Here is a 22596-nt window from a genome sequence, read left to right as displayed (position 1 = left end):
ATAATTGGCATAGTGCTTAGTAAGTATTATTGATGGCAACTGTCCTAACATTATACTTTAAAGTTGAAAGAAGGAAACATGATCTAAAGCATTTAGCAGATGTTTGCATATGTTCTTTGGTCAGTGATGTCATATCTTACCTAATCATCAAACTGTCACATGGCTGTGCAATATGTGTTGTATACCCTCCTGTTAGAAAAAGAAAAGATGAAGTTGCTTAAATGGGTCAGCTCCCAAGTGTAACCAAAACCACTGGTTCTTCTTTTAGATTATACACTCCGTTGATAGTAAGAATAGTCGGTTCTGTTACATCTTTGGCAGTTACGGTCATATTGTAAGTGCTAGGCATCAAATTTATAATAAGTCGTGTCACATTGCTATCAGTTCAGTAACATTGTAATAACCCAAAACACTCCATGTGCCATTTTAGAGGGGAAAGCTTCCAGGCTTCAATTGTAGCTCCATCTATTGGTGGACCTCTAGAAAAGCAACAAAAAATGATAAAATGCAAGATTTATTGACTAACACACTTATTCTCTCATACATAATTTTCAGAAAGAAAATATAACACTGTAATTATAACAGGAAAAATAGCCTCACATACTATTTTATAGAGAAACATTGATATATAAATACATTCCAACTACGTTTAACACAACATCCACTTCAGCCACATAAAATGATCACTGCTCACTAAAGCATGACTGCACATGACAATACGCACTACTAAGAACATACACATGTTTACAGAATTGTGCATTGTCAGAGATGCCTCTTCATTCACTTCCCAGTCAAAATGATCTTTAAGGAAATATATTCGCTTTTTATCTTCATAAAAATAAACATTTTATTCTTTATAATACCAGAAAATGTCATGGAAGCTAAAAATCAGAATTAATTTTCACGTTGCCTTTATCTTCAATAGAGAATGTTTGGGTTTCTTTATAAGCCCAAGAATGCTCTTGGGAGTCTTAGAAGTTGTTTGAATTTGCAAATTCTCACAACCCAGGTGATCCCAAATACAAATTTAGACTAATTAGTCCATACCAGCTCTCTCCACATCTCAGACATTCAGTTTTGATGTCCTAGAGAATTTTGTGTTCTTTCTTTTTATTTACGTTTCTCTCTACATTTTCAGAACCAAAGCCTGAGTTGTGTCCTTACAGTGGAGAGATGGACAGAAACACCTGCCTCATAAAAAGTAAAGGCTTGAGTGTTGTTTCTGTGATCAACACAGTTCTGGTGGTTTATCACGTTTGGCTTGGTTGTCTGTTAAGGAATGTACATGCACATGATAGGAAAATTTGCTAAGCAGAAAGGTGTATAGGAGTAGGTGCTTCTGTTTACGTTAGTGTCTTTGCAACTGAAAGACACAAGTTGTTTGTAAGACTGGAAGGATGGAAGGGAAAAATTAAATTAAAAACAGGTATGATTTGAAATGATATTAACCATTGGAGGCATCTGTGTAATAAAGTCTCTCTCTAACGCACATTTTAAAAAATGAATAACTTCCTACATACTGACTGTTTTTGACTGGAAATGAAATAAATTAAAGAATTATGTGACTAATACCCTGTTCACACCTGGCATTAACGTGTTAATTGGTGATAGGATCATCTGTGGCCTGGTCAACAACTACAAGTATGAACAGGGTACCCATTATAATCCAATCACTCAAACGATATTCAGAGGTTGTCTGGGACACATCAGGCCACATCACATCTGTAGTGTGAACATTAATGTGTCCCAATGGACTCAGGACAGCACTGAAGTGCCTCCTCTACCATAAGTTGGTGATCAAAGTGAAAAGTTTGTGGAAAGTGATCAAGGATTCACAGGACATTTCTGTGTGAAAACAAGTGCAGCAGAAGTGTGTCATATGTGTGCAGCACTTCCTTTAGTGGAAAATATGTAGAAACCTAATCACGAATGGCCACCAAAGATGCATTCAGAACGCCAGGTGTAAAAGGCTGTGCAGTTAGGGCAGTCCCTTGTGATCAGATCACCCCAGATGCGTGTAAATGCCAAGTGTGCACAGGGTCCAAATTATAAGTACTCTGTAACTTATATTTGAATGGCCATTTAAACTAATATGTTATTATCACAGTTTAGTTATTAGTCATGTTTTTTTTGGCAAAAAATTCTGGCAACTGACAGCTGTCAGAAACATTATCTCAGACATGGCTCAACTTTAAACCAGAATTTAAACAACGGTATGTCATTTGCACAGTGCACACTGTCAATTTGTTGGCATTCATGACATATAGCTTCAAAACTGGAGAAAAGCAGCCATCTTTGGACACCAAACAGGTCTAGGCTAATCGACTACAAGTGAATTAAGTAAATCAGATTTTTGCTGGACCTTCTCTTTAAGCAGCAGTTCCACTCTTACATGTAGAATTACATCACACCAATGAATACATGCCTCTTTGAACCCACCATTCAGCCTGTACTACAGTACACAGAGCACGTCTCTTCATATACTGTAAACCAGATTAAACACAACTTCTACAATCTCACAGTGAAGCACTGTGTCTTACAATAACATTCGTTAGGAAAAACAGAGAGAAGGGCAGTCTTCAAGCCTGTGTGTAGCGGATAATCTCACTCAAGTCGTAGCCTGTAACAGCAAAAGCGTAGCCGTCACCATCACAGAACTTAGCTCCACAAATCTGAGTGTCTGTCACACACTCATTATAAAGGTGCTCGATCTGAAAGCAGGAAAAAAAAGAATGGTACCGTTGAACTGTGCTTAAAAATATTACAAAGATGTAGGGCTATTCAAAGAAAGGAAAACTAAATATTTGGTGACATTTCCTAGGAATCATGTATTCATAAACCTTAGTAGATGCATTTATACATTATTATTATAGAGGATTGATGGGAAGTGTAACCAAGTATTTTTTAAAATTAAAATCAGATCAAGTTACAGTCCACAGATGCACTTTTATATCGTCTATGTCCAAAGAAAAACACGCATCTATGTTTTTCTCAATTTTTTGTTCATTCATTCATTATCTGTAACTGCTTATCCAGTTCAGGGTCACGGTGGGTCCAGAGCCCACCTGGAGTCATTGGGCGCAAGGCGGGAATACACCCTGGAGGGGGCACCAGTCCTTCACAGGGCAACACTCACTCACTCTCTCTCACACACACACACACACACACCTACGGACACTTTTGAGTCGCCAATCCACCTACCAACGTGTGATTTTGAACTGTAGGAGGAAACCCACGCGGACACAGTGAGAACGCACCAGCTTCTCACAGACAGTCACCTGGAGCGGAACTCGAACTCACAACCTCCAGGCCCCTGGAGCTGTGTGACTGCGACACAGCAGCTGTGCTACACACTGAGAAAACCTAATGATGAATGGACCAATAGAAATGCTCCAGAATTTCTTGGAATTTAAAAACTTTTGATTTTCATGACCTTTCCATTGAAAGTTAAGAATGGATTTTTTCTTCTCCTATAAAGTTACTATTTTGGAGATGTACATGTTTTTTGGACAGTGACGATATGCATGTAACTCAATTATGCTACAATTTGTTATTAAATTCAATGGGATTTTCTGCATAAAATGCATCTCACAAGCCATGAATACCTAAGCATATCAAATACAAAATTAAATGTTTAGGCCAAAATGAAAGCTGTGCAATCTCTGACCTCCAAACCGTTTGTTTCTGGAGTGAGAGCTAAATGCCACACTCGAACCAAGGAGTCCTCAGCAGCAGACAGCAGCTTGGAGTTAACAGAGAAAAAACACATACAATCACTGTTCATATATCAATGTTATGAATACCAACATATAAATCTTAATAATAAGTGAAAACATCTTCTATTCCTCATTATGGAATAGAACATAAAACATGCAAAAACCATCATCTAGACATGGGTTGAATTTTTTTTTATCATATTCTTACAACTGTCTCATAATGAGAAATAATAAACGCATTGACTAATACATGATTTCACTTGTTAATCTGGCATTTTTGGAGACTGAAGAACATGAAGGATGTCTGTTTTTCTTACCAGCCCAGTGAAAGGAGCAATGTCTAGTGAGTAGATCCAGCGAGCATGGGCATTGACCTCAGCATGCAGTATCCCAGTGACACCCTCATACAGGCGGATCTGTCCATTGCCATAGCCGGCTATCACAGTGCCTTTCCACAGCTTCACAGAGGAGCAGGTAATGCTGGTGGGGTGCGAAAGGTCAAATCTAAAAATCATTTCCACTTTTCTGCCAGCTATAGAAGGATTCAGAAACAATATGTCCAATAACAACAGGACATTCATCACATTCGTATTTCTTTCTGTGTGCTCATTATAGTTTCATGAAGTTCAAAAACACTAGTGCAATCATATTGCTAAATAAGAAAAGCTCTCTGCTCGCACGTTGTTTGCTCCTCTTTGAATTTGTTCAGTCAGTGTTTGTTATAGCTGTTGTATTCATGTGTTTTATTATTTTATATTCTACTGTATGTATGTATGGAGTGTGGTGTGTTCTCCCTGTGTCTGCATGGGTTTCCTCCGGGTGACTGTCTGTGAGGAGTGTGGTGTGTTCTCCCTGTGTCTGCGTGGGTTTCCTCCGGGTGACTGTCTGTGAGGAGTGTGGTGTGTTCTCCCTGTGTCTGCGTGGGTTTCCTCCGGGTGACTGTCTGTGAGGAGTGTGGTGTGTTCTCCCTGTGTCTGCGTGGGTTTTCTCCAGGTGACTGTCTGTGAGGAGTGTGGTGTGTTCTCCCTGTGTCAGCGTGGATTTCCTCCGAGTGGCTGTATGTGAGGAGTGTGGTGTGTTCTCCCTGTGTCTGCGTGGGTTTCCTCCGGGTGACTGTCTGTGAGGAGTGTGGTGTGTTCTCCCTGTGTCTGTGTGGGTTTCCTCTGGGTGCTCTGGTTTCCTCCCACAGTCCAAAAACACACATTGGTAGGTGGATTGGCGACTCAAAAGTGTCCATAGGTGTGTGTGTGTGTGTGTGTGTGTGTGTGTGAGAGAGTGAGTGAGTGTTGCACTGTGAAGGACTGGCGCCCCCTCCAGGGTGTACTCCCACCTTGTGCCCAATGATTCTAGATAGGCTCTGGACCCACCGCGACCCTGAACTGGATAAGGGTTACAGATAATGAATGAATGAATGTATGGATTGTATTGTTAGTGACTGCCTGTGAACCAAGTTTCTCTTTGAGAGATAACAATGAGCTGAACTGAAGTAAAGCTGGTTGTGGGCTTACTCGAATCCAGGGATCTTGTTGAGAAGCTGGAAGTCTCCTCCTGACTTCCACACACAGAGAAGGCCTGAGTCATCAGCGCTCACCAAGTCAGCTATACACTCCTGAGAGAGGGAGACATAAAAGATTCTGCTTTAAAATGAAAGCTTCAATGAATTAATAAAGTAAACTAGACTTCCTGTGCTGAATTACAACCAAGCAGCTGTACAGGTTCAGAAGACACAACAAGGTGCTAATTAGTGTGCTATATTAAAAAATGGATTAATGTCTTATTGTATTACAGTTCATCAGGGATCAAACCTCACCATGATTAGTTTCAAGTTAGATCTGATTTTCCCCTGTAAATCTTATGCATCCGATTCATCATGTTCACACTGATTGATGTGTGGAGTGTGGTGGTACGTTACCGTGCTGCCTGAGCACTCAGAGGCCAGGTCTGTGATAGCCTCTGTGTGTTCCTCCAGGACTTCGGAAAGTGTGATGTTACTCCCTTTACTGGGAACATCAAATATCAACAGTGCACCAGACGAGACCCCTAATGGGAATGCAGGGATTAATGCAATTTTTTAGGATATGACTTCATTATAAACAGACCATTATAAAAAATGAAGGTGTAGTAGTGTTTTGTCACACTTACCCACACAGATGTATTTCTCTCTCACAGCAGCAATCCCTCGTGCAAAAACAGCTTGAGCTGATACAGAAGAAATGATATGAGTATCCACACACACACACACACATATATATATATATATATATATAATAGGCAACTCAACAGCACTGTGTTTTAGAAGTTTACCTGTGGGAGTCTCAGGAGTGTCCAGTGCATGCCAATACACCATGATGGATCCATCAGACTCATACATCTAGTATATACACACAGACATTTAGAACACACACAGTGACATGTTGGATATTTGGGAGCCAAATGTGTATATTGATGACCCACCTGTATCCCTTTCTGAGATGTTAGGACAAGCAGGTCTCTAGATGGTAGAACACACCACGCTGCCTGCACATAACACAACAGAATATTTACCAAAGACATTCACCCCTGCTGTTAATAATGCACACATCCTACTGACGTTAGAGAAGACGTATTATACACTTTTCACACAGTTCCCTGGTGTCTTAATGAAATGTCTGTGACCAGCTTTGGTCAAGATTTTAACACAACACCAATTTTACCATGCCTAATGGGCACTGTTCAAAACAACTAGTTTCAGCATCTTTTCCTTTCTCTATGTGGCCATTTTCACTTAGATCTCTTTGTTTTCACATTATTTTATCAGTACCCTTAGTTCTTCATGCCTGTTTTGTTTGTTTACTCGTTTTTTGCTCTCACATAAACAGGACTCCAGCACTGCGACTGGAGAGGCTCAGCCAAGGGGGCAGGACAATACCGAAGAGCCTACATTGGATGCAGTACAAAATCAGCTCATTTTATCTCATGTTTTCTGACATAGACAGAGCACAAATATCTGACTCTGTATTCTTATGCCACAGCTTGTGTGAAACACTTGCAAATCACAGGCCTATATAACATACTCATTGGCCACTTTTACTGTTGTACATGCACATTCTGTGTCAGTGATTTCCAGGTCAACAGTGATCACTCTTTTATAATGAGGGTGTACATACAGAGTGAGTTAGGAACATTACCTGCATGATGAGAGAGGAGCTGGTGGCCACGTTGCCTTCTTTGGACTGCAGCTGTCGATGTGAGTAGTTCAGTCCATCCCAGGAGGCACTAACCATGTTGACCACATTAGCGTGGACCACAGTGAAGTAGGTGAGACACCGGGGGGCAATGCGCAGCACACTGAGGTTGTTGTAGAGGGCAGATGCACTGCTCTTGATCTGGATGCTCTTTTCTTTGTGATACATTTTTGCCATTTCTGAACAAATAAATGAAATTACTCTTCCACGACTCCTTCTAAAACACAAAGACAGATGAAGTCAGAGACTATTCCTCTTCTTCTTGACACATTACAATGATTAATGTGCATCTATTTATACTCTTTTGCTGTGTCTGATCCACTCGTTCAAGTCCAACACACCACTACCACCACGACAGTGTCACTGCAGCAATGAGAATGAACCACCATCCAAATCACACCTAATCTGTAGTGCTCCCTACCATTGAGGAACAGGGTGAACTGGGGCTAAGGAGGACTGCGTTCTGTAACTGTAGAACTACAAATGAAGCTGGTCAACGAGTGTATGAACAAGACGGTCAAATTACAGTTATAGCAGACTGGTGTACGTTTCGTAGATACAACACTCCTTAATTGACTGGAGCTCGCTACGTTATCTACGTTCAAATTACGTTAATTTGAGACAAGGACATTTGGTTAAATTAGCCACCAAGCTACAGCCAACTACCATTAGCTGCAGTGTTTGTGTAGTAATAGATAATGCACACAGCCAGTGCATCCGTATTCGGTGTAAGTACGGAGGCTGTAACGTAAATACAGCTACCCACTGGCAACACACAACACATTTAAAGTTACTATTAGCGAATACTATAACCGCCATTTTTCACTCACACAAACACAACGGCTCTTACCACTGCGCGTCTTCTGCAGCCATGGGGACGGCATCAGCCACGTAACGCGCTCACACAGGCTGCGCTCCGATCGGCGTACTCGTGTTCTTTCTAGAACGCCTAACTAGTGCGTAGTGTTCTTGTGAGTTCCAGTATGAGACGTTACAAGTGTTGGAGACCAGGAGGACCGTATTTTTTTTCTTTATTAATAAAGGGTTGTTTGCGCGTTAGCTTTTCAAACATTTAGATGCACTATACATTGACATAAAAAACTAAACATTAGGAAAAATGTACCAGGGAGTCTAGTTGGTGTTTTGAACTGCTGATAAAGTCTCTGCTGATTTGTGATCGGTCATACCCTTGGTTTTTGATTATTTTTAAATAACACTGATTGTTTTAGTACATGACAGCCTCTATACATTTCCAAATTAATTTACAGTCGTCTGAATAAATCACACAAATAAATTCTTTAACGGCTTCAGTTCATCTGCTGTACTTTTTAAACAAAGCACGTATTTGTACACTTCTAATCATGTTGTTTGACTAGTCTTACTTTACTTTTTTAATCATTATTAATCACTTTATTTTTACTCCAGTAATTTAAAAACCTTTATTAACATAATATAATAAAACTACCTTTACTTCACACAGCCCCGGTTTGTAGAGCATTTCGAGTGCACTTTTAAGTGTAGAGTAGTATGTAGTGTACTAGCGTATAGCCTCAAGTACACTATTTGGAACATGACCATTCGTCGTTCTCTCATGTAGGCGGATGTTTGGGGCGTGGCCAAAGGCTCAGCGGCTTGTGTTGCCTAGCAACTAACAGATCAGGCGCGGCCGGCCAAAGAACGAGGAACGTTTCTCACTGAGTTTTCACTGGAAATAACGGAAAACCAACTATAATGTGCGATATTGTAAACTAACTGTAAAGTCGGTAAGTCTCCAGCAGTAAATTATAGCTTCTAATGATAACGTCATACACTTCAGTCTCACAAGAATAGACATTTAATTACGAAAACCGATTTCTGATAAAATTACATTAAACGTACCAAGTATGCTGTCATTAAAGCATATTACTAACGTTACAATGGTTTCTGAACTCAATATCACTTAGTGATAAAGCCTCCAGCTCTTAGAGGACTCTGCATTAATCTAGACTACTGGAACAGGGCATTCCTATTTTACCTTATGTTCCATAGTGTTATATATGACACCAATTTATAACATGACAGAGTCCCATGTTCCTCATTTCTACAGATGTGCTCTTACAGTGTCCTGTGTTCCCCAGCTCTATAGCACATAATGAGATGTCTCTAGTTTTGTTGTATTTGAAAAGCAGTTTTAAAGTAATCTCCCATTAAAGTATAATATTTATGAAATATAATTGATATGGTTCAGGGTGGCACGGTGACTGGCGCCCCCTCCAGGGTGTATTCCCGCCTTGCGCCCAATGATTCCAGGTAGGCTCTGGACCCACTGTGACCCTGAACTGGAAAAGTGGTTACAGATAATGAATGAATGATATGGATCAGCTTTTTAGTGAACACCTCCTGGTGCTCCGGGTTATTCTCACAATCAAAAAAGTAAGAATTTTGGCTGTGTGAACCTGGCCACTGGTGTTTGTGAGTGAATGGACCGGATCCATGTTCAAGGTGTGTTCGTAACTTGCGTCCACCGATAACAGGTAGGATTCAGACACGTTGCAACCCTAATCAGGTTTAAGCGATTACAGAACAGAAATGTGTTAACTGAATGCTGAAGCAGGGAAAACAGGACCATGGCAAATCAGGAGCTTTGGAACAAAGACAGCTAAGGCCCTCAGAACAGGCCCCAGGGACTTTAGGCCACTGGGAGCATAGATGCACTCCCACTGTGAGGATACAAGCCTTAAAGAAGTAGTGAGGTCAGGTACTGATACTGAAGGATAGTTTTAGATTAAATTATTGCTCCAAATAATTCCAAAAGTTTTGTTGATCCATAACTTATTAATATATTATTAACTTCTTAGGAACCATGTCACGTGCCACATCCAAGAACCGAGCTGAAAAGGGACGGGCCACACCCGCACAGCCCCCACCTCACATGCAAACTCCAGTCCCAGTGGACATCGTCCCTGGCTATCTCAGTGAGTCTGACTGGCTGTCCATGATATCTCAGCAAGAAGGAGAGGATGTTGTGGCAGACATAGTGGAGGAACTGGTGGACAGTGTGACAGAAAAGTGTTACAAGTTGTACCTTGAGAAACAGGTAATACATGTCAGTAATGGAAAATACCAACTAGCCTTAATACATTATTCATAAAGGAGCATTGGTCTTCTTCACACAGATAGTGCCATTCACTGTGGTGTGGGCCAGAGATGCCATGGTCCAGGTGATAAAGTGTCAGTACCTAATGCGTGACGACAGCGATGAACCAACCACAATCTTAGACGTGAAAGAAGACGCTGAACCTCTACCTTCGGTCACGGATTCTTGGGCTGAAGGCTGCGTGCCAGTGATCAGAATAGCAAAGTCCTCACAGGTAATGATCTGGACCATGCTGAAATGTCCTTTAAAGTTAATAGAAAACTAGCACAGCACTCAGTTTTCCTAAACACTTTATTTGTTTGCTAGCAAAAGTTGGAAACTCCACTGCTGCGCTCTTTTCATTGACTTAAAACTCTGGTTTAAAACTCTCATGCTTGCCTACAAAGCCAAGAACGAACCCCCTCACCCGCCCCCTCCCCCCCCACCTTATGGCAATGGTCAAGAGACAGGCTGCACCTTGAGCCCTTTGAGCTTCAAGCACAGCTCGATTTGACTCGCTATCCGCAAAGACACATGGAAGAGTAGCGTCAAGAGTCTTCTCAGTCCTGGTGCCCAAATGGTGCAATGAACTACCACTGGCTGTACAAACAGCGGACTCTCTCGCCGTCTTCAAAGTCGTTCTGAAGACCCATCTCTTTATGACCCACTTAAGTGAGCATTAATTTAAGTGCACACCATAACAGACAGGATTGCACTCATACTGCACTTAACTTCCTTTTAGGTATGAGCACTGACTAGACGCTGTGTGCTGCACTTACTATGTTTAGTTCTTTCTAGGTATCAGCACTGGCCCTTGTTCTGGCAGTATCTGAGCTCAAGGGGAGATTGGACACAAAACTATTTGTACTAGTTTTTTTTGTGAGTCACTCTGGATAAGAGCATCTTCTAAATGCTGTAAATGTAAATGTATCCTCCTTTTCAGTAGCTGTAAAACCGTAAAGCCGTAAAAAACGTTGTTAAGCTTAACCTTAACTTTGTCCCAAAACTTAAAACATCTCTATATGTTAAAATGTAATGAGCTACATTGTGGGGACCAGCTATTTCCCACAAGGAAAACAATTCACCAAAATATGAGTGTGTAAACAGGTCCCCACAATGTAAAAATGTTCCTGGTAAACACAAACACACACACACAACTAGAGTGGGGTGTACCTCAGCTGTGGATGTTCAGTGGGGAGACAATGCTGTTCCAACATTTCATTGAACCAGCAACATTTCACTCACACACAAGTTCAAATAAGGATTTGGTTTTTTATTTGATCATTCAGCCATTATCTGTAAGCGCTTATCCAGTTCAGGGTTGCGGTGGGTCCAGAGCCTACCTGGAATCATTGGGCGCAAGGCGGGAATACACCCTGGAGGGGGCGCCAGTCCTTTACAGGGCAACACTCACTCACTCACACACACACACCTATGGACACTTTTGAGTTGACAATCCACCTACCGACTGTGGGAGGAAACCGGAGCACCCGGAGGAAACCCACGCAGACACAGGGAGAACACAGCAACTCCTCACAGACAGTCACCCGGAGGAAACCCACGCAGACACAGGGAGAACACACCAACTCCTCACAGACAGTCACCCAGAGGAAACCCACGCAAACACAGGGAGAACACACCACACTCCTCACATACAGTCACCCGGAGGAAACCCACGCGGACACAGGGAGAACACACCAAACTCCTTACAGTCACCCAGAGGAAACCCATGCGGACACAGAGAGAACACACCAACTACTCACAGACAGTCACCCGGAGGAAACCCATGCGGACACAGAGAGAACACACCAAAACGCGGAGCGGGAATCGAACCCACAACCTCCAGGTCCCTGGAGCTGTGTGACTGCGACACTACCTGCTGAGGTAGAGGCCGCCATTATTTGATCATATTACAATATTCACAGCCATTGTCATCAACAAAAACTACACCCAATCACACAACACCCTTTTGCCAAATTGTTTGCTGTAGCTTCTCGCTTTGTGAATGGGATTTTCTGTTTACGTTCTATCAGGCTTCTCCCTCCTTTGTGTGCTGAGTATAAATATGCCGATTAATGACATATTCTATTCACAAAGCCATAAATAATTCAAAAACTTATTAGCAGCTTAATATTAATGTAACTGACATGTTATTATATCAGCAGGGGTGTAGGTTTGATGGACAGGAGCTCGACATCAACTATCCACTACAAAAGCAGAGATGCCAGTCAATGAAGAAAACAGAATCTCCCCAGAGAGAACCAAGAGGAGACAGAAAACGAAGTGGCCGGGCTGTGAAACTAATCCCTGCAGCTCAGGCATCATTGGAAGTGCAAAGAAAACCACACCCCCCTGAAATACCTTCACGAAGCAGACTCAAAGCTTCAAAAGGACATTATATATCACAGTGTCAGGACATTCCAGCTGAAGAGAACCTGGAACGAAAATGATTTCCACAGGAAAATCACATAACTGAGGTTCTCGATTAAGAAAATATTAAGCAGATGCTTCAGCACATCCACTCAGCATGGAAAACAAAGTAAGAGAACACTGCCTTTGTTTTAGTGGATCAAGAGCTACATTTGAGGGTAGTCAAAGCAGTAGAAAGGAGTCCTTACATTTAATGAAAGAAGGGTCCTCAAAGTGGTGCACATTTCAGTTAAAAAACAGAATCAGTTCACTAGCCATAATGCTGGCTTTATATCAGACATTACCTAGTCATCACTAATCCCAATATCACTTTAGCAATAATTCATTCAAATTCATATTCAAAGCTAAACAAAAAATATGTCCATATGTATTGCACATTTCATATTTTAAAATGTAACTACTGTCTGTTTGTGATGTACAAGTGCCAGACAGTACTTTTAATTCAAACAAACAACAAAAGATTTTGCAACTGTAATATTTTACTTGTAAATATGTACTCAAAGGGCTGACATCCAAGGAATTTTAATTTATTAAAAATAAAGTAAAAGACTCTGAAACTATTTAATAAGTAAAACATATTAAAATATCATTATTGGTACTACTGTGTACCTTTTAAATTCATTTTAATTATTTGTTGCTTTATTTCTGAGGAGGTCATATGTCAAGGTGAACATTGTTGTACACACTGGACTCTGTCAGCTTATCTGATGTAAAATTTAACATTACTTTACACTTGTGAGAAGACCCAAGGGTTGCAATGAGTAAAGCACAAATAAGCTTATGTATCCATTATGGATCCACAGGTGCCATTTCATATTTGTATATTAAATGTTATATTAATATTTATTATATTAAATGTTTATACGTTGTATTGATTTATTGTTATTATATACTGTAATATGCAGTGTTATTCATTCATTCATTATCTGTAAGCGCTTATCCAGTTCAGGGTCGCGGTGGGTCCAGAGCCTACCTGGAATCATTGGGCGCAAGGCGGGAATACACCCTGGAGGGGGCGCCAGTCCTTCACAGGGCAACACATACACACATTTACACCTACGGCCACTTTTGAGTCACCAATCCACCTACCAACGTGTGTTTTTGGACTGTGGGAGGAAACCGGAGCACCAGGAGGAAACCCACACGGACACAGTGAAAACACACCAACCCCTCACATACAGTCACCCGGAGCGGGAATCAAACCCACAACCTCCAGGTCCCTGGAGCTGTTACTACCTGCTGCGCCACCGTGCCGCCCTGCAGTGTTATTAAAATAAACAAAATTAAATTTACTGACAAAACAAATGAAAGTACTTTTAGACACTACCTTACCAGAGATTTAGTTCTTAATTTGGTAGATTAATTAATCTTCAAATTCAATGTTTTCTATAGAAAAAGAGCCGAGGGTCATTCTACTGGAGAGTCCTCAACTCTGGGCTTTATTTATTTATCTAGCTAACTCATAAATCCTGTTTTGTGGAACAGCCCACATTCGGCTTTGTTGTGGACTGCAGGGGAAGCGCGGACGTGACACTTCTGTTTGGGAGCAATGCTAGTTGTTTTGTTTCACTAGAATGGGTCACGTTTGGTCATTTGTGATGAACAGGTGTATAATTCTGAAAGCAAGTGTCTCATGTCAGACAGACGTAGTACGCAACACTGCTCGTTTTACTTTAAGGGACTGTTTTGGTAAACACTTGCCAAGCCCCTCTCTCCCCCCTCTTTCTCCCACACAAAGTGAAGGGTACTTTACTGCCTCCCATTATCTCTTCTAAATTAGTATTCTCTACTTACGCTTTCTGCATATTTCCTTGCCACCAGCTATAAATCGCCAGTGTTCCTCCAAGAGTTGTTTTGTGTGTGTGTGTGTGTGTGTTAAGTAACTTATTTGTTTACGAGCTGAAGTGGAAGCATCCACTGTTGCTGTATCTTCAAACGTGGCGTTGCTGCAAAAAGTGACCGAAACTGACAAAACTGCAAGTTTTAGTTCTGCTGGCTTAAACATCAGCACCAGAGTTTGGGGGTTAAGTTTTAGTCTCTTTAGAAACAGGTGTTTATCACCGCTGTCATGGAAGGAGAAGAGTGGAGGACATTCTGCGCTTTAACCGTCACTGCACTTTTCCTGCAAGGTAAATAAACACGTATACACAATTATAAACACAAACAATGCATAGGGAACCGATAACGTACATGTAACATTACTGGCGATGAATTATACACCGATACTTGTTCCAGAGGTAAAACACAAAATCTACCCTGAGTCTGGACTTGTTCTCTACGCCCTGCACCCTACATAGTACACTACGTAGGGCACTAAGTAAATGATTTAGATCTAAATTAAATATTTTGTATGTTTTTATAGCATATTATACACCACAATAAGATACACAATTACCCATACAACACTAAGTGCCCTACAACAAATACTGTGTTGTTGTGTGACGTGCCCTATGCAGTGTGTATGGAGTCATATGGGGCGTCCCCAGTCTCCGGCTACCTGCCGTTAGCTAAACCGTTGAAAGCAGAGTGGTAAACACAGATGCAGAGCTTTTATTATTATTATATGAATTGTTCCCACAGAGTACACTTTCTTAAGGGCTCAGTTGCTGTTTTTAACCAGAGAAAGTGATTTAGATGCAGATGCCACAGATTAGCTTAATTACATTAATTACCCCAAGTTCCGGCCACTTTAATTACAATATTGGAAATCTTAGCTAACTGTAAATAAATAGAAGTACTTTACTCACTCAAATCAACATTTTTCAGGAGTCAAATATGTGTAGATTAATGTCCAAGACTTGCTTGACTTTGAAAGAAAATATGTTTTTAGATAAAAACGCTTTTGTTTAAGTAGGTGCCAATGCTGCTAAGATTATTGGTGCCACCTCCCCTGCTTGTGACAGTCAAACGAGACCGTTGCTACCACATTCCGTGGTTTTGAGAGGTTCACAATGAGATTACGTTTGTCCTGTGTTGGTATCCGTACTCCACATGTAAGGATTACAATGGCGGTAGATTTTCCCCTCAGAGAAAAGGAAGCTAACCTGTAAGCTAACTTTTACACTGAGGGAAATATCTTTAGCGAAAAGGAAATGGAAATGTGTTGTGTTCCACATGCAGTTTTGCACACAAAGAATTACAACACTGTTAGAGATACTTAAATATTGTTTAGATGTGTGATTTTTTGCAAGACTGATGTTTAAATGCCCTACTAGGTCTTAATCCTATGTTTTATTGAGTTACCCAATGCGATTGGCGAAGAGAGAGAGCGGAATTGCACCATATACGACAGTGGCCGGAATTAGGGGACGGCCGGAATTCTAAGTATAAAAGACTGCTAACTAAGCTAGCATTTGTTGCTAGCTGTAATACTTGCTAGATGTTATTTCTGTAAATATACCACAAATTCTGGGGGAAACTACAATTTCTAGAAATTTGTAATATGGAATAAGCTACAAGTCTTTGTTGAATTACGTGAGAAAATATGATATTGCCTTAAAAAGTCCTAAATATTTAAACAAATCGGGCATAACAAAACATCTATATTTTATAATTTTACTTTTTAACAGTCTAATTCAGTAATGTAACTCAAATAATAAATTGTCAAAATAAATGAAATTTAGACATTATGGAATATAGGCAAATTGGAATACCGAAAAGAAAAAGCATTATTACTGTGAAGCACACCTAAATGTGAGTGTGTTACAAGCCAGCTCCAATAGGTAGGCTACATCAATAGGACACATTAAGATGAGTTGAGTTTTTCGCTCATTAACTCTTTCACTGCTACATTGTGTTTGATTTAAAGTGATCTGTATAGAGAAGAAGCATGGAGAATCCTAAAGCCTTTTCAAAGACTACATTAAGCACATAGACTTTGTAAATATGTGCTGGATATTCTTTGTACTGTAAATCAGAAACCACACTGAAATATAGTACATTGTGCTGTGACATATATTGTGTGTACACTGTAATTTGCACTTCCTCGTGAGTATTATAATGTAGTGAAACAGGAAGTGTGTAGCTGTCACAACACTCAGGCCACTGTCTGTGAGGGTTTTTGTGTGTTCACCCCATGTCTGCATTTGTTTCTACTGGGTGCTCCGGTTTCCCCCCACAGTCCAGGAACACAATTCAACTGGCTATTCAGAAACACGCCCATAGGTGTGACTGACACTGTGAGTGTGTGATGCCTTGTGTTGGACAAGTGCCCTGTCCAGGGTGTGTTTCTGTGTTTTTGTAATTACTTTTATACTGCTTTTTTCAAGAACCCAAATCCCTTACAAAGATAGTACACAGAACAAAGAAGTCTCTGGATTCACTATGACTTGAACAGGATAAAGCAGTTACAGAAAATGAATGAATAGATGAATGAAAGTAGGCCTTTTATAGTGCACTAATTAGTGATTCAGATTTAATACAAAACATTTAAACAACACTGCAAAATGGCTCTGAAAATAGGTCTGTACTAGTAAAATAGTGTAACATAGTGCATTATTCTAAATATTGGTCCCCATGTGTAGCAGTAACATGAGTGTGTTGGTGAGAACTAAAGCCTCACTGAATACATATGTGTGTGAGTGAGTTTCATGAGATGCTTTGATTCTAAAAAGTTACAAAAAGTACAAATATGCACCTGTATTTTGGGAAACAGAATGTACTTACCCTTTGCCTAATTCATTTTTGCTAAATAAGCTTCTCTTATTTAGTGCCAAAGTTTTTCTCTTTTCCCTCAGTAGAAGTGTCAGGGTTGAGCATGAGGAATGAGCATTTGGGAAAGTGTATACAGGTTCAGGAGAGTCAAGCCCACAGCAGCCTGAGCCTGGAGGAGTGCAAACCAGGCTTGGCTCTTCAGGAATGGCGCTGGAGCTCAGAGAGCCAAACCCTCAGAAACCCACAAACGGGCAAATGCTTGACTGCCATCCAAGCACAAGAGCACGAGACCGTAGGGCTGCAGACCTGTAGGCCTGTGGAAGATGAAGGCCAGCTCTGGAGCTGCTCGAAGAAAGGCCACCTAACCCTGCATGGCAAAGGCTTACATCTGAGTGCTCAGCAGGTCTCCTCTAGGGTGTTTTTGTCGGCAGAGCGAGGAAAAAGCAGCAAGTGGAGGACACTGAACAAACAGACCGTGTGTGAGGAGGAGGAACCAGATAACCTTGGCGCTCAGAATGAACCAGAGAAGGCAGGACAACGAATCATTGCTAAAATCCGCCTGTGGCAGCGTAAGATCATGTGTAGGAGTCATTTACACCAGACTAACCAGACTTTATATCATGCTGTCACCCCCCTAGAAAAATAATGCCACCTCACACCAGATCTCTTGACATAACTCTTCTGAATACAGTATTTTAACAAGCGACAACTTAATCGCTCACCAGTTTTGTGCACTGTGAAGCAGTGATATATCTATCATATGCTCTTTTTTACTTACCTATGGTTGTCTGGCCTCCTGTTAAATGGTCCATGTCAAGGACTACTAAATTTCATTTGCCTTTCAATAGAGCAAATCTCTTTATAAATAAACAATGTTTTTGGTCCTTAAAAACTCAGAACCTTTATAAATAAATTGAAATACAGTACAGAGTATTCGCTTATTCATGTACTCAGAAGTGTTTTCCATCCTGTTCCCATTATAACATATCCTTGAAGTAGCTAGTCCACTGTTTATCTGTATCATTGGGTCAATGACCAGTCATTTGAAGAGAAGTTATTGTCTGTGTAACAGGTAGAGATTATGCTGAAAACTACTGATGTACTTAAACTACAATGCTGCCATGCTTTGTATTTGTTTAGCTGTGAACAACGACATTCCTACCAAGCCAGCTCAAATCCCATCTTCGGTTCCTGAGAAAAATAGCAGCATGGATGCCTCCCCGAATGAGCTCAGCCTGGAGTATGGTGAGTTTTCCATAGTGTCATCATGATGGTGTCAATTGTAAAATATGCAACAGGCAAATTCAAGTTTTACAAACTGTTAAAAAGTCTTTGTAATTTGTGGTAATCCTCACAAGAGGGCAGCAGAAGACAAGAATGAATAAAGAGCCTGTTTCAAGTAGTTCAGACTCGTGGAAATACACTTTATCTCCAACTGTTTGTACATCGTTGAATTACTTACTGACACAGATGTGCAATTGCGCATACACAACTTCACAGAAAAACAGAAAATGCATGCTCACGAGCAGCTGCACATGATCTTACAAGCACCATACCCACTGTTAAGTGTGGGCTAGAAGAATGTAAGGCACTGAGTTGTGGAGAAGTGGACATGTGTTCTCTGGTTCATCCACTACCACTGGGATTGACGAGAGATAGTAATGGAAATTATAAACCTCAGTTTTGGCTTAGATTATTCATTTATACTCCCCTCTGAAAAGAGACTCAGAAAATGAAAAGCAAAGACAAACAGGCTGAAACACAGCTTCTTTTCTCAGGCTTTGAAAGTCATCAACCTCCACCCCACCCCAACAACCTTAATTGTCCTTAACCAATCCATCCTGACTGAATAACTAGTGGAATCAATAGACAATCACCCATCCTAACGGACAATCACAGAACACCCCCCACCCCCACCCCCACCACCCATTTGCACACGGCACTTTAAATAATCTCAAGCCTGTACATGATCTTTTTGTTGTTCTGCACATGTACTGTTTGTCTTTTAACTGCTGTCTGAGAGAGGATGCTTAAACTGCAGTTCAGTGTTTTAACGCTGTTTTTGAACATTGTTTCTTCAGCAACAATAAAGCTATTCTATTCTAAACTGGACCCTTCTGGACTCCCTGTCCACTATAATGTAATAATTTGTACTAAATATTATACCAGCCATGGTACTTAAACATGAAAATGAATGGTAACCAAAGTGCCAAAACAGTGAATTGTTTGTTTCTGACAGGAATGGGATGGAAGGTGACTATGCTGGTCCTGAGCTCACTTGCTCTCATCCTTGGAGCAGTTATACTCATCCTTAACATCTACCAAAACAGGTAAGATTCTCCCCTTTCAGTATAATTCTTATCACCTCTGTGTTTTTAAGGCTATGCACAGTCGGGTCCATGTTCCCTTACACATACGGTATGTGAATGCCTATTCATGTGCAGACGGTATGACCATGAATGCCCACAGACGTGTTTTGTTGTTGTGTTTATATAATGCTTATTGTACGGCAGGGCTTTGAGGAGGTATAAATGGGCAAAAACATCTAATTAATGTGAGTCCAGTCAATAACCTGATCATAACACATGTTTGGGCAAAAGGATGGACAACATTCTGTCTTTGGGAAGGTGGATATAACAGATTACTTACTGAATTGTATCTGTTTGTTTTAGACAAGTGTGTCATACATGGCCACAAATGTGTGTTGATGTAGGCAATATGCAAATTTGTGGCTTTAATTATTTGTTAGTGAAAAGTAAAAGACGATTTCATAAGCAAACATAAACAGTTTGCTACAGTTGAGTTAATGGAAACCTATAAGAGCTTTTTGTTATTCATTTAAATGCCTTAATTGTTTTGTTTTGTTTTTTTGTCTGCCAGGAGGAAGAAAACTGTCGTGGTCCTTAAGTCATACTCTTCAGGTGAAGCAGTCAGTCCGCCTGGATCACCAGTTCCCAGCGATAGAGCTCCTCTGACCAAGCATCCCATGAGACCCCCCAGATCCCCCTCCATCCAGCGTGGGGAGATTCTTGTTGAGTGGAAGGATGGCACAGTCACTCCATTGTTCGATACATACTTGACCAACTAAACAGCAAACCTCAAAAAAAAAAAGTTCTTTGGTAGAAAAATGTTTTGCAACAGTATGAGGTGGGTTCCTCTGTTTGAAACCTGATCCAATGTTTCCATTTAGTTTGTTTCCAGCCTGCTCTTTGGTATGTTGGGTGTTTTTTTAGACTACTCTCTAACGGATAGCTGCCAAGTAGAGTGTTTCTGCAGATGCTATCAACAAAATTCGCCAACTGTGACCACGAAAACGGTAAACAACCATAATGCCTGCTTTGAAACAGCTGTGCTCCACACCCTTTGGTAGCACCACATGAATAGCGGCGGTGGCAGACAGAAACATAGGGTGCTTTCAGGAAGGCTGAATCAATGTCAGTCAGTGTATGGGTGGGTGTTCAAATGTGCATATTACACACAATGATTCCCCAAAGGAGCAGACAAAGCTGAAGTACAAGTACAATGTATATGTTTCAGTGAACCCTCAGAAAACCTGGAGAACTCTTCCTAAGTATTTGGGGAGTGTCTACCAAGAAGATGCCTTTATTTAAAAGATTATCTCGTTTCAAATATAAGCACAAGTTGTAGACTAAATTCACAAATGTTTTGTTACGATGTGCAAGTTTGAGCATGTAGTGAAACACAATGTTACGGACCAGACAGGCAATTTGGAGTTTAACGTGAAGAGGCATTTGCTCTAGCCACAACCTGCAGTAATATTACATAATTACAAACAAGCTAGTGTTCGCATAGCCATGAATGCCACAAGGGTGGTGTAGCTTCTCTGTTTAAGAGTGAATACATTTATTGCCATGACTTCACGCAAATTAAAACAGAGACGCCCTTGAAACCGGCATCAATAAATTTGTTATTACCAAATCAGTTCTGAATTTATTATATAAAATATACGGTTAATAGTTAAAAAAGAAAGAGCTAACGTAATATATAGCTGGCGCGCAAAGTCAATAGTGCTGTTCTTACACTCTTAAAACCTTTAAACAGCTAATACGTGGTGTTCTTTAAATTTCTTTGAACAAAACAGTGACAGTACTCTGATGACAGGGATGTTTAACATGTTAAAATTTGAAAGTGCAGCATACTCTAGTCTATTGCTTGCGTGAATACTTGCTTATTAGGCTGAGACTATCCCTTAAATATTCATTTTGTCACAAATTAGATGGCACCTGTCCAAATAATGAGCATATTACCTGTCTATAATATTCTGTCAGTGTAGAATATTACCTCATAATTTATTACCCAGAGGCAAATAGCCCAGTTTTATCAAGTGATGGATATTATGGGTTATAACGAGAGCAATCATATATACTATACTTGCTGGTCTTGTACTTGCAATGCATTGGTGAAAATGGGATTTGTAGGAAAACATGCCAAATGCAGTTTTAATATCTTTAGTGTTTACAATTATTTAAATGTAAATTAACATCTCAACACTAGTGTACATGAGGAAGTAATGTTAGAATAGGTTTATCATATGGATTTTTTCCTCAGCATAACTCTGACTTGACCTGTAATGTTAAAGATTTTTTAGAATATTTGTATAAATAAACTTTGACTAATAATAAATGTGTTGATATTTGCTGTCTGTTTGGTTACCAGCATCACACACTTGCCTGATAAGCAGACGCAAGTTTAAACCCATACCTGTGCTTTCAGAGTGGAATCCTTAGCTTTCCCTGGGGTATATATGGTTCCAGAACGGTGATATAACAGGGGAGGGCAGAGTACAGGCAGATTGTTAAGCCTGGAGAAAGATTTATGTCAAGAAATGCAAGTCCCAACAAAGCGGCATGTATCTTAACAGAGCCATTTGCAGGTGTGCGTGAGAGGAAACATTTCTACAGGAACCTGTTTTGCCACTACATTGTTTTATTATTGCTTTATCAAAATTAGAGGGCAAACCATAAAAAGTGACAAATCAAGCAGGCAAGCTGATTTCGAACTTAAATAAAGCTAAATATGCTAAATATTTTGGAAATCATGTAAACATATCATGTAAACTTATATTGTTCATATAGATTTATAGATCAAACGTAATGGCGATTAATATTACATCATAATTCCAGAATCTGTCTTTACTACCTCAAATTAAACTTTTTATGATGATTCAAAATGTCTGTATTTTACCTTTTATTTAGAAATGAGAACAGGACAGTGTTATGCTATACTTGAAATCAGGTAGCTCTGGTTTCTTCCCACAGTCCAGAAGCACACCTTGGTAGGTGGATTTGCCATGCAAAAGTGTCCATGTAAATGAATGTGTGGTGCTGTAAATGCGATGTACTAGCGCCCCGTTCTCACATCGCACCCAGTGAATCCAGGTAGGGCCTGGACACACAGCACCTCTGAACCGGAGAACTGGTTACAGACAAAGAATGAC

At 40.4% G+C, this 22596-nt stretch overlaps 3 protein-coding genes across 11 annotated transcripts; 2 read left to right on the top strand and 1 right to left on the bottom strand.

Annotated features, from left to right (window-relative positions):
- Positions 1-419: 419 nt before the first annotated feature.
- LOC136678687 (WD repeat-containing protein 54-like) lies at positions 420-14333 on the bottom strand. 5 transcript variants are annotated; one of them, XM_066656779.1, is made up of 10 exons: positions 14280-14333; positions 6884-7157; positions 6171-6233; positions 6021-6087; positions 5859-5915; positions 5629-5756; positions 5225-5325; positions 4034-4196; positions 3668-3742; positions 420-2711 (listed from the first exon to the last, which is right to left on the bottom strand). In XM_066656779.1, exons 1-10 carry the CDS (start codon positions 14288-14290, stop codon positions 2580-2582), a joined length of 1071 nt encoding a protein of 356 aa, XP_066512876.1. In that variant the 5' UTR covers positions 14291-14333; the 3' UTR covers positions 420-2579. The 5 variants fall into 5 exon arrangements, with proteins under 5 accessions (XP_066512876.1, XP_066512880.1, XP_066512877.1 ...); XM_066656783.1 differs by lacking the exon at positions 14280-14333 and adding an exon at positions 8406-8479 and having other exon boundaries at positions 6884-7119; XM_066656780.1 differs by lacking the exon at positions 14280-14333 and adding an exon at positions 7791-7833 and having other exon boundaries at positions 6884-7119.
- Positions 8568-13287, top strand: LOC136678690 (uncharacterized protein C2orf81 homolog). Of its 3 annotated transcripts, none has more exons than XM_066656788.1 (5): positions 8618-8703; positions 9534-9677; positions 9778-10016; positions 10096-10290; positions 12218-13287. In XM_066656788.1, exons 2-5 carry the CDS (start codon positions 9629-9631, stop codon positions 12503-12505), a joined length of 771 nt encoding a protein of 256 aa, XP_066512885.1. In that variant the 5' UTR covers positions 8618-8703; positions 9534-9628; the 3' UTR covers positions 12506-13287. The 3 variants fall into 3 exon arrangements, with proteins under 3 accessions (XP_066512887.1, XP_066512885.1, XP_066512886.1); XM_066656789.1 differs by having other exon boundaries at positions 8621-8703; positions 12221-13287; XM_066656790.1 differs by lacking the exon at positions 9534-9677 and having other exon boundaries at positions 8568-8703.
- A 90-nt stretch (positions 14334-14423) lies between the features above and the next one.
- Positions 14424-21723, top strand: LOC136678689 (uncharacterized). Of its 3 annotated transcripts, none has more exons than XM_066656785.1 (5): positions 14424-14614; positions 17225-17707; positions 18279-18383; positions 19378-19468; positions 20019-21723. In XM_066656785.1, exons 1-5 carry the CDS (start codon positions 14554-14556, stop codon positions 20224-20226), a joined length of 948 nt encoding a protein of 315 aa, XP_066512882.1. In that variant the 5' UTR covers positions 14424-14553; the 3' UTR covers positions 20227-21723. The 3 variants fall into 3 exon arrangements, with proteins under 3 accessions (XP_066512882.1, XP_066512881.1, XP_066512883.1); XM_066656784.1 differs by having other exon boundaries at positions 17225-17719; XM_066656786.1 differs by lacking the exon at positions 14424-14614 and adding an exon at positions 15483-15531 and having other exon boundaries at positions 17225-17719.
- The last annotated feature ends 873 nt before the right edge of the window (positions 21724-22596 follow it).

The sequence above is a fragment of the Hoplias malabaricus genome, chromosome Y (assembly GCF_029633855.1).
Source record: "Hoplias malabaricus isolate fHopMal1 chromosome Y, fHopMal1.hap1, whole genome shotgun sequence".
In the NCBI taxonomy this organism is placed as follows: domain Eukaryota; kingdom Metazoa; phylum Chordata; class Actinopteri; order Characiformes; family Erythrinidae; genus Hoplias; species Hoplias malabaricus.
The sequence above is the reverse complement of the archived record's forward strand: the minus strand, read 5'-3'. Positions and strand labels throughout refer to the sequence as shown.

Coding starts and splice junctions, on each gene's coding strand:
- LOC136678690 (XM_066656788.1), top strand. CDS start 9,629: ATGCACTCCCACTGTGAGGATACAAGCCTTAAAGAAGTAGTGAGGTCA. Junction 9,678..9,777: donor TAAAGAAGTAGTGAGGTCAG/GTACTGATACTG, acceptor TTAACTTCTTAG/GAACCATGTCACGTGCCACA. Junction 10,291..12,217: donor GAATAGCAAAGTCCTCACAG/GTAATGATCTGG, acceptor TTATTATATCAG/CAGGGGTGTAGGTTTGATGG.
- LOC136678687 (XM_066656779.1), bottom strand. Junction 5,916..6,020: donor CACTCCTGAGACTCCCACAG/GTAAACTTCTAA, acceptor CTTCTGTATCAG/CTCAAGCTGTTTTTGCACGA. Junction 5,757..5,858: donor AGAGAAATACATCTGTGTGG/GTAAGTGTGACA, acceptor CATTCCCATTAG/GGGTCTCGTCTGGTGCACTG.
- LOC136678689 (XM_066656784.1), top strand. CDS start 14,554: ATGGAAGGAGAAGAGTGGAGGACATTCTGCGCTTTAACCGTCACTGCA. Junction 14,615..17,224: donor CACTGCACTTTTCCTGCAAG/GTAAATAAACAC, acceptor TTCCCTCAGTAG/AAGTGTCAGGGTTGAGCATG. Junction 17,720..18,278: donor GTGGCAGCGTAAGATCATGT/GTAGGAGTCATT, acceptor GTATTTGTTTAG/CTGTGAACAACGACATTCCT.